The sequence below is a fragment of the Chaetodon auriga genome, chromosome 11 (assembly GCF_051107435.1).
Source record: "Chaetodon auriga isolate fChaAug3 chromosome 11, fChaAug3.hap1, whole genome shotgun sequence".
In the NCBI taxonomy this organism is placed as follows: Eukaryota; Metazoa; Chordata; class Actinopteri; order Chaetodontiformes; family Chaetodontidae; genus Chaetodon; species Chaetodon auriga.
This window is the reverse complement of record NC_135084.1, coordinates 6,279,656-6,292,259: the sequence shown is the minus strand read 5'-3', so window position 1 is coordinate 6,292,259 and position 12,604 is coordinate 6,279,656. Positions and strand designations below refer to the sequence as shown.

The window sequence follows — 12,604 nt, the reverse complement described above, 5'->3', positions numbered from 1 at the left end:
CCCCTGTAACCTGCTGCACACTGGCAAGAGAAGGAGCCGGGTGAATTTGTGCAGGTTGCGAAGGGGCTGCAGCGGCCTGCAACACACTCATCTAGGTCATGGCACTTGGAGTTATTAAAGATGAATCCGCTGCCACAGTCACAGTAATAGGACCCACCAGTGTTGACACAGGTGGTGGTAGAAGGACAGATGTTGGGTGTTGCACACTCATTAATGTCTTCACAGAGTCGGCCATCTCCTACAAAACCTCCCAGACAGGAGCACTCATAACCCCCCAGTCTGTTGATACAAGCAGCATTGGGGTCGCATTGATTGTCTTCACTGCATTCATTTATGTCTGCACACGTCAGTCCATTTCCTACAAAACCGCTGTTGCAGGTACACTGATATGACCCCATGATGTTCGTGCAGTCTGCATATAGACTGCAGATGTTGCTTGCACATTCATCAATGTCCACACAGCTCTGCCCATTACTTTCAAAGCCATTGCTGCACGTGCAGCGGTAACTGCCAGGCAGATTTTTACAACCTTTGTAGCCAAGTGAAGAAGAACACACATAGGGAGTCTCTGAACATTCATCTATGTCAAGACACAGGTAGTTTCCATTGCCTTTATAGCCAGCATTACAGGTACAAACATAGGACCCAGGGTTGTTGGTGCAGGTGGCGTTCCAATGGCAGATCCCTTGGTTAGTGCATTCATTAACATCTGTACACTGGAAGCCATTACCCCTGAAGCCAACTTTACACTGGCACTGTCGCCCACCCTCATGGTTAGTACAGAGGGCACTGGCATGGCAACCCCCATTTTCTTTTTGGCACTCGTCGATGTCCTGGCAGTTGGTGCCATCCCCAATGTATCCATTGAGGCAGACACAGGTGTAGCTGCCCAGGGTGTTGTTGCAGCGGGCCCTTGGGTGACAGCCGTGCAGGCCACTGAGACATTCATCAATGTCACTGCACAGCAGACCATCACCCTGGTAGCCCATGCGGCACACACAGGTGAAGTTGTTTTTGACCTTCAGACACTCAGCCTGAGGGTGGCACTTGCTGCCTGCTGCCTCGCAGTCCCTCAGGTCAGCAACTGGGAAGGACAAGGAGAGAATGAGCCTGAGAAATACAGAACCTGATCATGTGTCACCTTTTAAATATGTTTAGGCAACATTTGTAAATTGGTGTCTACTGTCTGTGAGTTGGGTAAAAACAGCAATAATTTTTTCGATGAAGGTAAGATACCTGCACAGCAGAATTCCAGAACTGCAAATAGACTTATCAGACACAGGAGTGGAAACCTGTGAGGACAAAGGAAAGAAAATCATAAGAACCAGCCATAATCCTTTAGAGTAATATATCTCTCCATTTAGTCTGAAATTTATCCAGCTCTGTTCCGCTGTGTTGATTCGACCTAATTGCAAAGTATGTGTTACCTTTCTTACTGTACTTGTTTCCACAGCCTACTTTCATCCCACTGAACAATGACCGGGTGTCTATTGTTACAGTTGGTGTAATACTGTTAAACCTGTTGACTTATTCTGACTCACCCCAAAGAGGTCATACGCTGAAACTCAGAAAGAAAAAAATTTTTTATTGAGCTAAGGTAGCATTGTGAAGTGTTGTGAAGTGACCACAGACTTGAACACACTGTGGGACTCTCTGGATTTAAGGTCTTATCATATGACTTAAGAACACTGCATAAACTGACTAGTGTATTTTTTCAGCTCTTACTCAGAAGTTTGAGAACTGTGTTTTGGGTTAAATCATGTAATACACCGGAGGGCGCTGGTTTTAAAAGTTGTTTTCCCAATCTTCATAAATGCAATTTTTTCTATTATTTCCAGCTGCGACATTTTGCAAAAACGCACACAACATCATTCCCACAGATACCGACTCCCAGCAGGATGGACCTGGCTCTCAAAGCTAAAACCCTGTTAAAGGGCCATATCTCCTACTTTTATAATTTACTGTCTTCAACCAGTGAATCCATTCTACATAAGATTAAGACGAATTGGGAGTCAGACCTCCAACTGAGTTTCTCTGAGACATTCTGGGAGAGGGCTATAGGTGCTGTTAATTCGTCATCCAGCCGTGCTAGACTCCCACTAATACAGTTTAAAGTCTTCCATGAGCTGCATTATAGTAAAGAGAAACTGTCACTGTCACCTTACTCACATGTTCTGGGCATGCTCTAAGTTGTCTGAATTTTGGCAACGATTTTTCAAAACAATTTCGCATATACTGGGCATAAATCTGACTCCAACTCCACATATTGCTATTTCATGTTCATTTAAGTTCACTGAATGTTTAAAAAAGAAAAGAAATTATATTCATTGTATGTATTTTATGACTGTATCTGGCGTTTTACAAATCAAGTTATTTAAAAAAAAAAAAAAAAATGTTTTCCCACAATGCACAGGTCTGTCACCTCAGTATTTTCACAATGGCTGAAAAAAAAGTAGCCGCTCTGAATTATGAGAATAATGACAAAAATCTCTGTTTGTTCTGTTTAGGTTACCCTTTAAATGTCAATATCCTCTCCAGGCCATGCAGGACTATTGTCTGTGTGTCAGGAGAAGGCTCTAGATGGACAGTGAGAGTAGTGAGGCAGACCTCCATTACATAAATGCAGAAGTGTGTACTGTAAATTATATTAAGCCTCCCTGAGGAACTGCAACTAGGACAGAAATGGGTATGACAGCTGCCATAAAGTCCATCACCATCTGCAACACTTATAGCCTGAAGACAGAATTTGAGATGTGAGGAAGTGTTTACAGTTTGATACATTAAAGTACACCAGGAGAGTCAATCTATCTCTGAAAGCACTGATCTATATAACACTCTATAACACTGGGCTTTTCCCTTAACTGAGCTAATCTATTATTCATTCTCTACCTGTAGGTGTGAATATATTCTTTACATTTAATTCTATTTTACTGCAACAAAGTAGTTTATTAGTAGTAACATTTTGGGAAATAAGCTTTTTTGTTTTCTGTTCACTTGTTAGATGAGAGGATTAATAGTGCTCTCATAGCTGTCCATTAAATATGAAGCTAGCTGGTTAGCCTAACTTAGCATAAAGAGAGTGAACAGTGAGAAAAAGCCTGGCTCTGTCCAACGGTGCCTAAAAACATTTTGACTACCAAAAAGGCTAAGGCTTTCTACTTAATATCTTGTGGTTTGTTTGTTTAATATGTGCAAAAACCATGTAAAAATGACCATTTGTGGTTCCATAGTGACACCCTGGCTTCTTTGCTGAAATCACTACACCCACGCCAAAAAACGGTCATAAGAGACAACTTTCCACAAATGATTTTGTTTTTGCTTTTCGATTTAATATACATTCAGCCAGTGATTAAAGAAGAAAGATATAATGTGTTAATTGGATAAAAGCATCTGCCAAATGACTAATTGCTAATAATGAGCTTTAAAAGTGCCAATGGGTGGATTTCACTTCGGACAGAGCCAGGCTAAATGTTTCCCACAGTTTCCCGTCTTTGTGCTAAGATAAGCTAACCATCTGCTGGGAGTAGCATTACCTTTAACAGAAAAGTGTAAGAATGGCATTGATCTTCTCATATAACTCTCTGCTCTGTATTTCCCAAAAGGTTGAGCTATTCTTTTATTATCCAAGACTAACTTTTGCTCTGTTAGAGTTATATCTTAAGTTGACTTTAGTCAGGAAGTTCGCCCTCCGCCTCAGAGAGAGTAGTGTGGTCAACATTTAGACATACTGGTCCAACCTGCATCCATCTGCTCCTGTCTAAAGTTCGTGGCAGCATCGTCAGTGTTTATGCTTGATTTTACATGCTTAGCCGTATCCCTGTGCAGTTATTACATAAATGAAGTTTATAAGGAGTTGTGTGTTGGTTTACCTTTGCTAGCTTTCTTTGGTTATTTTATTGCATTTTATTTCTTATCTACCTCATTTGTCTTTGTGTATATACGACTTGGCGGCTGTAGCTACGGTTTCCCTTTGGGTTGAATACTGTACTCTATCTGTTTTTTTAATTTTAATCATTAATTAATAAACCCACTCTATGCCTAAATATCTGACTGCCATTTTGGCCAGGCCTTCATTGCACATCAGTGAATTAAGTTTGACTAATTAATAAATAAATGCCAGCAGTAAATAGAGGAAATTAAAAAACAATTAATTCCTGGCAATTTAGTACCAGTATAATAATAAATAGAGGTTTAAGAAAAATACATTTACAAATGAGCAAACTGGTTATGAGATAGAAGAAATCAAAGGCATTTGTACATAACAATTGTTCATAAGAATTAAAACCTTAATAACTTCAAGCAATAAAAACTACAACATGGTAAACATGGATTAATAAAATCATACAAGTGAGACAATAACACAGGTGTTTCAGGTTAAACTTTACACAGAGTTATACATCATGAACTGACCTGTATAGTAGTTAATCAATCCTTTACATGCGACTGAAGCCTTTAAGCTTTAATCATCCAAAAATTGAAACGATTCATGGTAACTACACTAATAAATCGTGGTAACTGTAAAGAACCTTAACAGTCTTCGTTAGAAGCAGAAAGAAAACATACGGTTACAGAGATTTTCACTCACCGCATATTTCCCGTCTCCTGGTGGTCTTTGAGTCTTTCGTGAATGAGAAGGTGTGAACTCCCCTTCTCTGGGTCGCTCCTTCTCTTCGTCCTTCTCGGCAGTGTCCAACCTCTGTCGTCAAACGGCGTCTTCCGCTTCCTCCTCCTCCACCTCTGTCTTGATTCCACCACCCCTGGGACTGGGGACAATGGCCCACCTCAGCATGCCATGCACTGCCCTGACATCTTAAACCTCTGGGAAGGGGAACACCCATATTCCCCTGCTTAGGTGTCAGCTCTTGCACAATAAGTGGACGAGTCCCCTGAGGCCTTTGTTTGTCCTCCTCGCTGTAGACAAGAAAGCAGGACACCAAAATAACTTTCATCGACCTGCTCATCAGGGGAGAGAGGGATTTGGAGCCTTGTATTTTCCTGTTTGACTCTATTGCATTTGATACAGACATCAATTTGTATCAAAGATGTGTGTTAAAAACATGTGGATCATGTTACAATCACTATTGAAACCAGTGTACTCACTTGAGAGGTCATACCACTTTTTTCATGAGCCACCAAACTGTCACGAGGTGCATGTCTTTAAACTCTATTTGGTAAACGTAGCTGGATATTATTACAGCTGAAATGTGAGCTGATCTGACTCCTACATTCTCTGCAATGATTGGTATTCACTGCATTATCATACCTGACAAATCCCATTCATAAGGCACGAACATAAGATAAAACAAACCAACATGCCTCGTTTGAAATATTTGATCCACTTCTGCTGTTATTCCAATGCAAATTCCACTATCAGATTTCATTAGATCCTGGCAACTTTTCAAGCGGTGACATTGTGTACCTGCCTGTACAGTATATGACACACACAGTCATAAACCCTTGGCAGCAGTTTCTGGACCAATACAGATTATGAGCTGTGACCACAGGTGGGAAAAGTGGGACCATTTTTATGGTCTGTTGTAAAGATTTATGTATCAGATCACTTGGGCCTGTACAGTTCTTCACCTTTGTTACTCTATATTGCTTATCATCTGCTGTGGCTGTAACAAGCACAGTTTCGATTCAGCACAGATCAAGGTCATGCTGACCGTCAAAGCAGCTAAACAACTTTCTACGCTATCCCAGTGAAACAAAGTGTCATGGAGGCTCTGTCTCCTGCCTTCCCAGGTGGAATTAGCAGCGACAAAGATGGCAGAGCAACACGGAAAATGATTCATTCCGTTTCTACAAGACAGAGACTCTGCTGGCAGCTCTGTTTTAAGGTGCTGGAAGATCGGCTTTTGGAATAGGCATGTCGAGTCTTAACACAATGACTAATGACTATTTAGTATGTTAAGAAAAAACCCCACAATATATATATTTTTGTTTGTTTATTTGTTTTTCTTGTTAGAAGTAGAAAAACAAAATTTGCTGTGGAAGCTGTCAAGACATGTTGCTACCTATGAAAAATTTTTGATTTCATATATTTATACCTTAATTGATACACAAATTTGATTTTCTTTCAAAATGCAAAAAAATCAATATCAATCACAATCTTAAAATCACTTCAACAATTAATTCACATAATAAATATCAGATTTATACTGGCTCAAAGCAAAATTCTTCTTCCTCTTCTTCTTCTTCTTCTTCTTCTTCTTCTTAGTATTATTATTATTATTATTATCACTGACACTGATTTTTTCTGAATCCACTGGTACTAAGCATTTGATCTAACTCTCTGTATGATACTAGGTTTAGTCATTTGCCACACGTGGTTACTCATTTTAGGAACTTTCACAAAAACTCTGTGGAGATGCAGGTTCCTATGATCACATGTTTAAAAAGCACAAAGTAACAACCAGATGAACTCAAGTAGAAATTAATTTTCAACGTCATCTACTGATACAGGCATGTGTTGCCAGCTTCTTCATGCTAATTTCTGTATGATTCCAATAATTTTGATCATTTCATAGTCAAAATCGCTGACTTTTTGCAGGGGAGAGACGCCAGGGGAGGCAGCGACCAGGTGAGTCTCACCCGGGATTGCTCAATCCCTCACAAACTGGGTTGAGCGCATGCATTTGGCACGTGCCTGCTGCTATCTCTCTGTCTGTCACCAATAGAATGTTTGCAGACAATTTAATTATATGCCTCGATTTTAGTTGCTGATCTGACATGAAACCGCATGAACCCATGAAGCAGTAGGAGAGGCCATCAGTACTTCTGTCTCACTGAGGGGGGCGTGCGTGAGCCCACAGTTTCGTGTTTGTTTATGCTGTTGTTGACCTACGCAGAGACGCCAAGGGCCAATACAATAGATAAAAAAATAAAATAAAATAAATCAGAAACTCGGGCGCCCCGTAGCGCAGTTGACAGGTGTATTGAGGCTGTCAGTCCTCTGCAGTGGCCACAGGTTCGACTCCCACCTGCGGCTCATCCGCTACGTGTCGTCCCCTCTCTCTGCCCCCCCCCCCCCCCCCCAAAAAAAAAAAAATAAAAATCAGAAAGTCAAGAGCAGTCTTTTTTTTTTTTCTTGCTCTGATTCTACAGCTGTCTGTGCTAAAAAAAAAAAAAAAAAAAGTTAATTTCGACTTTAAATAAAATATTCCTTTCTTTTTCTTGTTATCCTTTTGTTGAATAGTCTGCATTAAAAATTGGCCAAAGCATCAGAATAAAAAGCTTTTAAAAACTACTGAATATTTCAATTAAGGTTTTAAATTCACGTATTTGTGAGCTCCTTTCTGAGTCTTTCTCATCCTGGGCATTACGCGTGAATATGGCCCCCTTCCTCATAGACCGTCTGGGAAATTCTCTGTGCTGGCCAAGACCACCTCTGCTAAATTACACCCAGGCTTTTGTACAAGCATTCCTCTTCCTTTATTAAAATATCAATCCATGGAGCTATGTGTTCACTCTGCAGAGCATGTTCTCTTCCTTTTTCTGTATTTGATCCCTGACTGACACCAGCTATTAATGATTAAGGATAGAAGTATCGGGGGCTCTGTTTGTGGGAATATTTCTCAGACAGATCATCTCTATGATAACTGAGACTCTGCTGTGTCATCAAACAGAGCATGACTCACAACACCTGACAAGTGTTTTCCCAGCCTCTGGTTTCTGTCATGTAAGATACCTGTTTGGACAGTTGATGATGTCGTCATGTCACAGTGTTTCTCAGTTTGTTAGAAACAAGACACAGTACCTATTTAGACTCATTTACTTCAACACTTAGCACATTTTGAGGTATTTTAGGTGTGCTCATGTGAACAAGAACATACAACTGTGGATATATGATGTTTGTCTGAGGGAAGACTGCAAAGTGCTAAAAAAACACAACATGCAATTGTCATTCAGTATTATTATAATAGTACGATACAATATATTGGGAATATATGATTACAATAAACCATCTAAAGTGATAGATTACATCCTACAGGTGTATCAAAGAGGTACAACAGAACAACACCTTAAATCCTCTGTGAAACAGGGTCACACTAGGCCTGTGATTTGAGTTTTTATGAGTTAAATTAAGAGTTCTTAGGAGTTGTTAATATTGATAGGAGTTATTAATATTGATAGTTTGAGACTGAATGACAACCCTTTGTGTTTCTCTGCTTATAGGCTCATGTGAGACTATGAAATGGAAAACATTTGGTACAATAGAATATATAAAGACCATTACATATCAAAAACCGCTATAAACTGTAATAATTAACATCTTGCAGGAATATAATAGTGGCTCTCAAGGTATAAAGGTCAATATGAACCACAATGTACACAGAGTATAAAATACTTTCACAGTATTTGAGGCAGAGTACGGTTTGTAGAAAATGAACCACAAAAGTCATGTCTGCTTGAGAGAAATGTGGAGATTTTCTGTCTGTTAGGGTCTAATTTAGTCAAAGGTGTTTCAGAAAATTAAAAGTATTCAGATTTACTCATGTGCTGAAAGAATGACACACGTAAACAGAGACAGAAAGAGTGGCCCAATATGGTCATTCCGGAAAATAGGTGCGTTTGGCGAGCCACTCCTCCTTCTCTTCCTTGACTATTCAAATTAGAGCGACGTCATGAGACTGTTTGTCTTATAAATGTAGTGCATAACAGCTCGCAATCAGTTCGCCACAACAACCACAAGGGAGATAATCGACAAACAGCTCTTCACAGGAACTTCTTTTTACCTGTGCGCACGCGCTCGTTGAGCTTCTCTCGGAACAGGTTTGACAGGACACGCCCGCGAGGAGAAAAAGGAAGCCTTACCTGCTCGGACGCCATTCTTTACTCAGTCTTTGGTCTCTTTTGACGACAGACGGATAGAAAGCCATTAAGGGAAACTTTTGGTCATTAATTCGTATTTAGGTTTTCTGAATTTCATCATGAACCTCTGGATTGTTCTCGTGCTCGCTGCCCTCGCGGCTGGAGCCTCAGCGCAAAGCTGTAAGTAGTTTGATTTGTTCAACTTTATTAGGCTGAAAATGAAATACAACGCAGTTTGAGCCCGCTCACATCGCTTAATTGTGACTCTGTAATATTTTCATTTCAAGAGGCTTTCTCAGGACTTATATAGCCTCAGTTAGAGAACAAATTCATTGAATATATTACGTTTTATGTGGCGTGTTTCTAATGACCTTTCTTTGCCTTCAGTGTAATGTTTGGTCGTATAAAGTGACTTTATCAGCAGTGAGAGCTGGAGAAATGTGATTGGAAACGCAGGTAGTTTGGTTGTGGAGGGGGGGTTGGGAGGCATTGTCCTGCTCTCTGGGGACTTGGCTGTTTGGAGAAACCAACGCCCAGGTGTTGGATAAACCTGCTAGTCTACCTGCCGCTTTGTTTATAGTGCTGGCTAACACACACATAGATCCTCTGTGAAACAGGGTTTCTCTAGGCCTGCGATACATCTGAGTGTTTAGTCTTAAGAGCTATTGTCAGACACAATCACAGTGTAGTGTTTATTATAAAAAATATATATATCTAGTAGACTACATATGTGCAACTTTTAGTGATATTTAACTTGACATGCACTGAGATTGAAGAGTCCTTGTTTGGAGTTTCTGACATAATAGTTTAACATTGATAGCTTTGACTTTTTTTCAGTCTGAATGACAAACAACCGATGTGTTTCTCTGCTTAGGCACATGTGATACTTTGAAGTGGGCTGTCTGTGAAGAATCTCCATGCAAGTGTGAAATTTCTGTCGCCGCCAACGAGAAACAACAGCTGACATGCAGCGAATGTGAGTATAAGACGAGTGCTGTAATCCAGCCTGTTAACCAGCTCCCTGCAGCCTTCCTTTTTGCAGGTTGTCCTTTTCTCACCTCATGACGTGCCTTTTTGTTTCACCCCCAGTGATCCCTAAGTGCTTCTTGATGAAGGCTGAGATGTACAGAGCTAAAAAGGGCCTAGAGACCCGTACAATTGGAGGAAAGCCGGTGGAGGATGCCTTCGTGGACAACGATGGCATCTATGACCCCGACTGTGAGAATGATGGCAAATTCAAGGCCAAGCAGTGCAACAACACAGAGGAGTGCTGGTGCGTCAACAGTGCCGGCGTTCGTCGAACTGACAAGGGAGACAAGAACCTCAAGTGTGAGAAGCTTGTGGAGACCTAGTAAGTATTTGACCCTGAGCAGTGTGGAGGACTGGTTTTTAGGATGAACATTTCCAATGTTCAGTGCTGAAACGTTTCTACTTTTTTTGTCTCTTTTCTCCAGCTGGGTCCGTCTTCAGCTGACACACAAACCAGCGAAGGCTGACGTGGATGCCAGCAAGTTGAAGGTGTAAGTGTATTTAACAGCCCCCATTTATATGTCAAGTACTATTATATTCTTATTTTGCTATTTAAAAAATAACATCAAGCTTCAAGATTTCATAATTGTAATATCTTGCCTTAATGCAGTGCCATCGCAGAAGCCATTAACAAACGTTACAAGTTCAACAAGGACTTGGTGGACAATGTCGAGGTGAGTGGGGGGGGGGGGGGGGTGCATTTTTTAATGTCACTTAATGAAGTATTTAATTTTCAGAACGGCATGACAAAAGTAGCCAACTAACAGAGTTTCCTGTCTGTCATCCTGCAGTATGACCCCAAGGCCCGCCTGATTGTGGTGGATGTGAAGAAGCAAAAAGGAGAGCGCCAGACTGACCTGGCTAATATGGCCTACTACATGGAGAAAGATGTATGTTGAAACTATAACTATGTGTCATTTAAAAAAAAAAAATAGTTTGGACTGTCCCTGTCATGTGTCATAACCCCCTCTTCTCCTGCAGGTGAAGGTGCTGCCCCTGTTCAAGAGCCAAGAGAAGTTTGAGCCAACTGTAGGCAGCGAGAAGCTGGAGATGGAGAAAATCCTGGTGTACTATGTTGATGAGGAGGCCCCGACTTTCACCATGAAGAACCTGTCTGGTGGCATCATCGCTGTCATCGTGGTGGTGGTGTTGGCTGTGGTTGCTGGCTTGCTGGTCCTGGTGAGTGCATCTGTCTGCCTAACATGTCGTTCACGTTGATTAGGCGTTTTTTCTTTGAGCTTCGAGTCTGACTCCCTGTTTTCTATTTTTGTGTGTAGTTCTTCGCCAGGAAGCGAAGTCAGCGGTACAACAAAGCTCAGGTGAGATGAACTTCCTCTAACTTTTCTTTTGTAAGCCAGGCAGTCTGCTTAAAAGCTGGTCTTCACACCACAGAATTTCTGTTTAACAACCTTTTTTCCCCCCCTTTTTATAATCCAGCAAAGGGAGATGGAGGCCATGTAAAGTCTTCAATGCAGCGGGAGGCTCTGAAGAGTCGTCGTGTACATCACCTTTGGATCTTATTTGCAGTGGGAGTGTGCCATTTTCACCATTTTACTTGAGGAATGCAAATTGTAAAGGAACAATCACTTGCTTTTTTTTTTTTTTTTTTTTAAATGTTGTTGGCACTACTGGTACGGCCATTTATTTATAAATTGTGTAAAGGCTTAAAGCATCATCAAAACTGTATGCCATAAAGAACTTTAAACTACTCCTGGCACCTGCTCCGTTTTAATGTTCGAACTTGTTGAATGGTTTAAACTCAATGTCATAGACTGTACAGTTTTCTTACACGTGTGTGTGTTTGTGTTCGTTGGATCATTTTTAATAAAAAATATGTTTTAAAAGACTCTGAGTTGCAGTGGGTTTTGTTTGTGACTTGGTATCTTAGTCATAGTGGAAAAGTACAGCACATATGGGGGAAGGGAACAAGCTCCAGGACGCAGCTATGGCCACCACTTTGCATGTGATCATGTTGCTCTTGTTTGACACAGAATGGGTTCAAAGAGGTGTTTCTGATACTCAGATCTCATGACATCAACAAACTTCAAACCTTTGTCTCATGTAAGATGGCCGCTGATTGTAATAAGCCTTTTGTTTACATGGGGAAGGTGAAATGGAGGTGTTCTACCTCGATGAGTTCCTGAATGGGTGTGGCAGCCCTGTTTTGAATGTGATTCTGTCCTGGAATTGTTTCTTTGATGGAAACTTTCATCCCTTCCTGGGTCACTTGTAGCATGAACTATCCTTGTCGGCAAATGCAGATAATTCCTCCTCAACCTGCACTAAGGTGCAGCAGTTTATAGGTTGAGCTGAGACTGTGGATTATGAGGGTTTCATGTGTTGGTGATACTGGCTGGCTATATGACAACACCTGTTAGTGTAAATGGAGGTGATTAGTCATTTCTGGCCGTATCTCTGAAACTGTGACATCGCGTTGAACCTGTCAGTCAGGTTCTGACTCATTCATAGATGGACACACGTAGTATGCACACAACAAACAGGAGAAAGAGTTTAAAGTAGTTTGGTCTGACTGCCTTTCTTGTGTGTTGCCTTCTGTCTGTCAGGGCACTTTGTAAACTCAGTTTTTAAAGTGCTGTGTAAATACAGTTATTACTAAGGGGGCTCAAAGCAACACTGCAGGAGATTTTATTCAAAAGCTGAGTGACAAGTCAAAGTCCAGTAGAGTAAAGCTGCAGAGATCCTCTAAATGAGCAAAGAAGCAAAGAGCGTGAGGTGGGAGTTTATTGCACAACAGTCTGGA

The 12,604-nt window shown here is 41.0% G+C and overlaps 1 protein-coding gene across 1 annotated transcript; it reads left to right on the top strand.

Annotated features, from left to right (window-relative positions):
* Positions 1 to 8,673: 8,673 nt before the first annotated feature.
* On the top strand, positions 8,674 to 11,683 carry epcam (epithelial cell adhesion molecule). Its single transcript, XM_076743322.1, has 9 exons — positions 8,674 to 8,994; positions 9,689 to 9,790; positions 9,904 to 10,165; positions 10,269 to 10,334; positions 10,454 to 10,517; positions 10,635 to 10,733; positions 10,825 to 11,022; positions 11,121 to 11,162; positions 11,281 to 11,683. The coding sequence occupies exons 1-9, from the start codon at positions 8,934 to 8,936 to the stop codon at positions 11,302 to 11,304; spliced, it is 918 nt and encodes a 305-aa protein (XP_076599437.1). The 5' UTR covers positions 8,674 to 8,933; the 3' UTR covers positions 11,305 to 11,683.
* Positions 11,684 to 12,604: the final 921 nt, after the last annotated feature.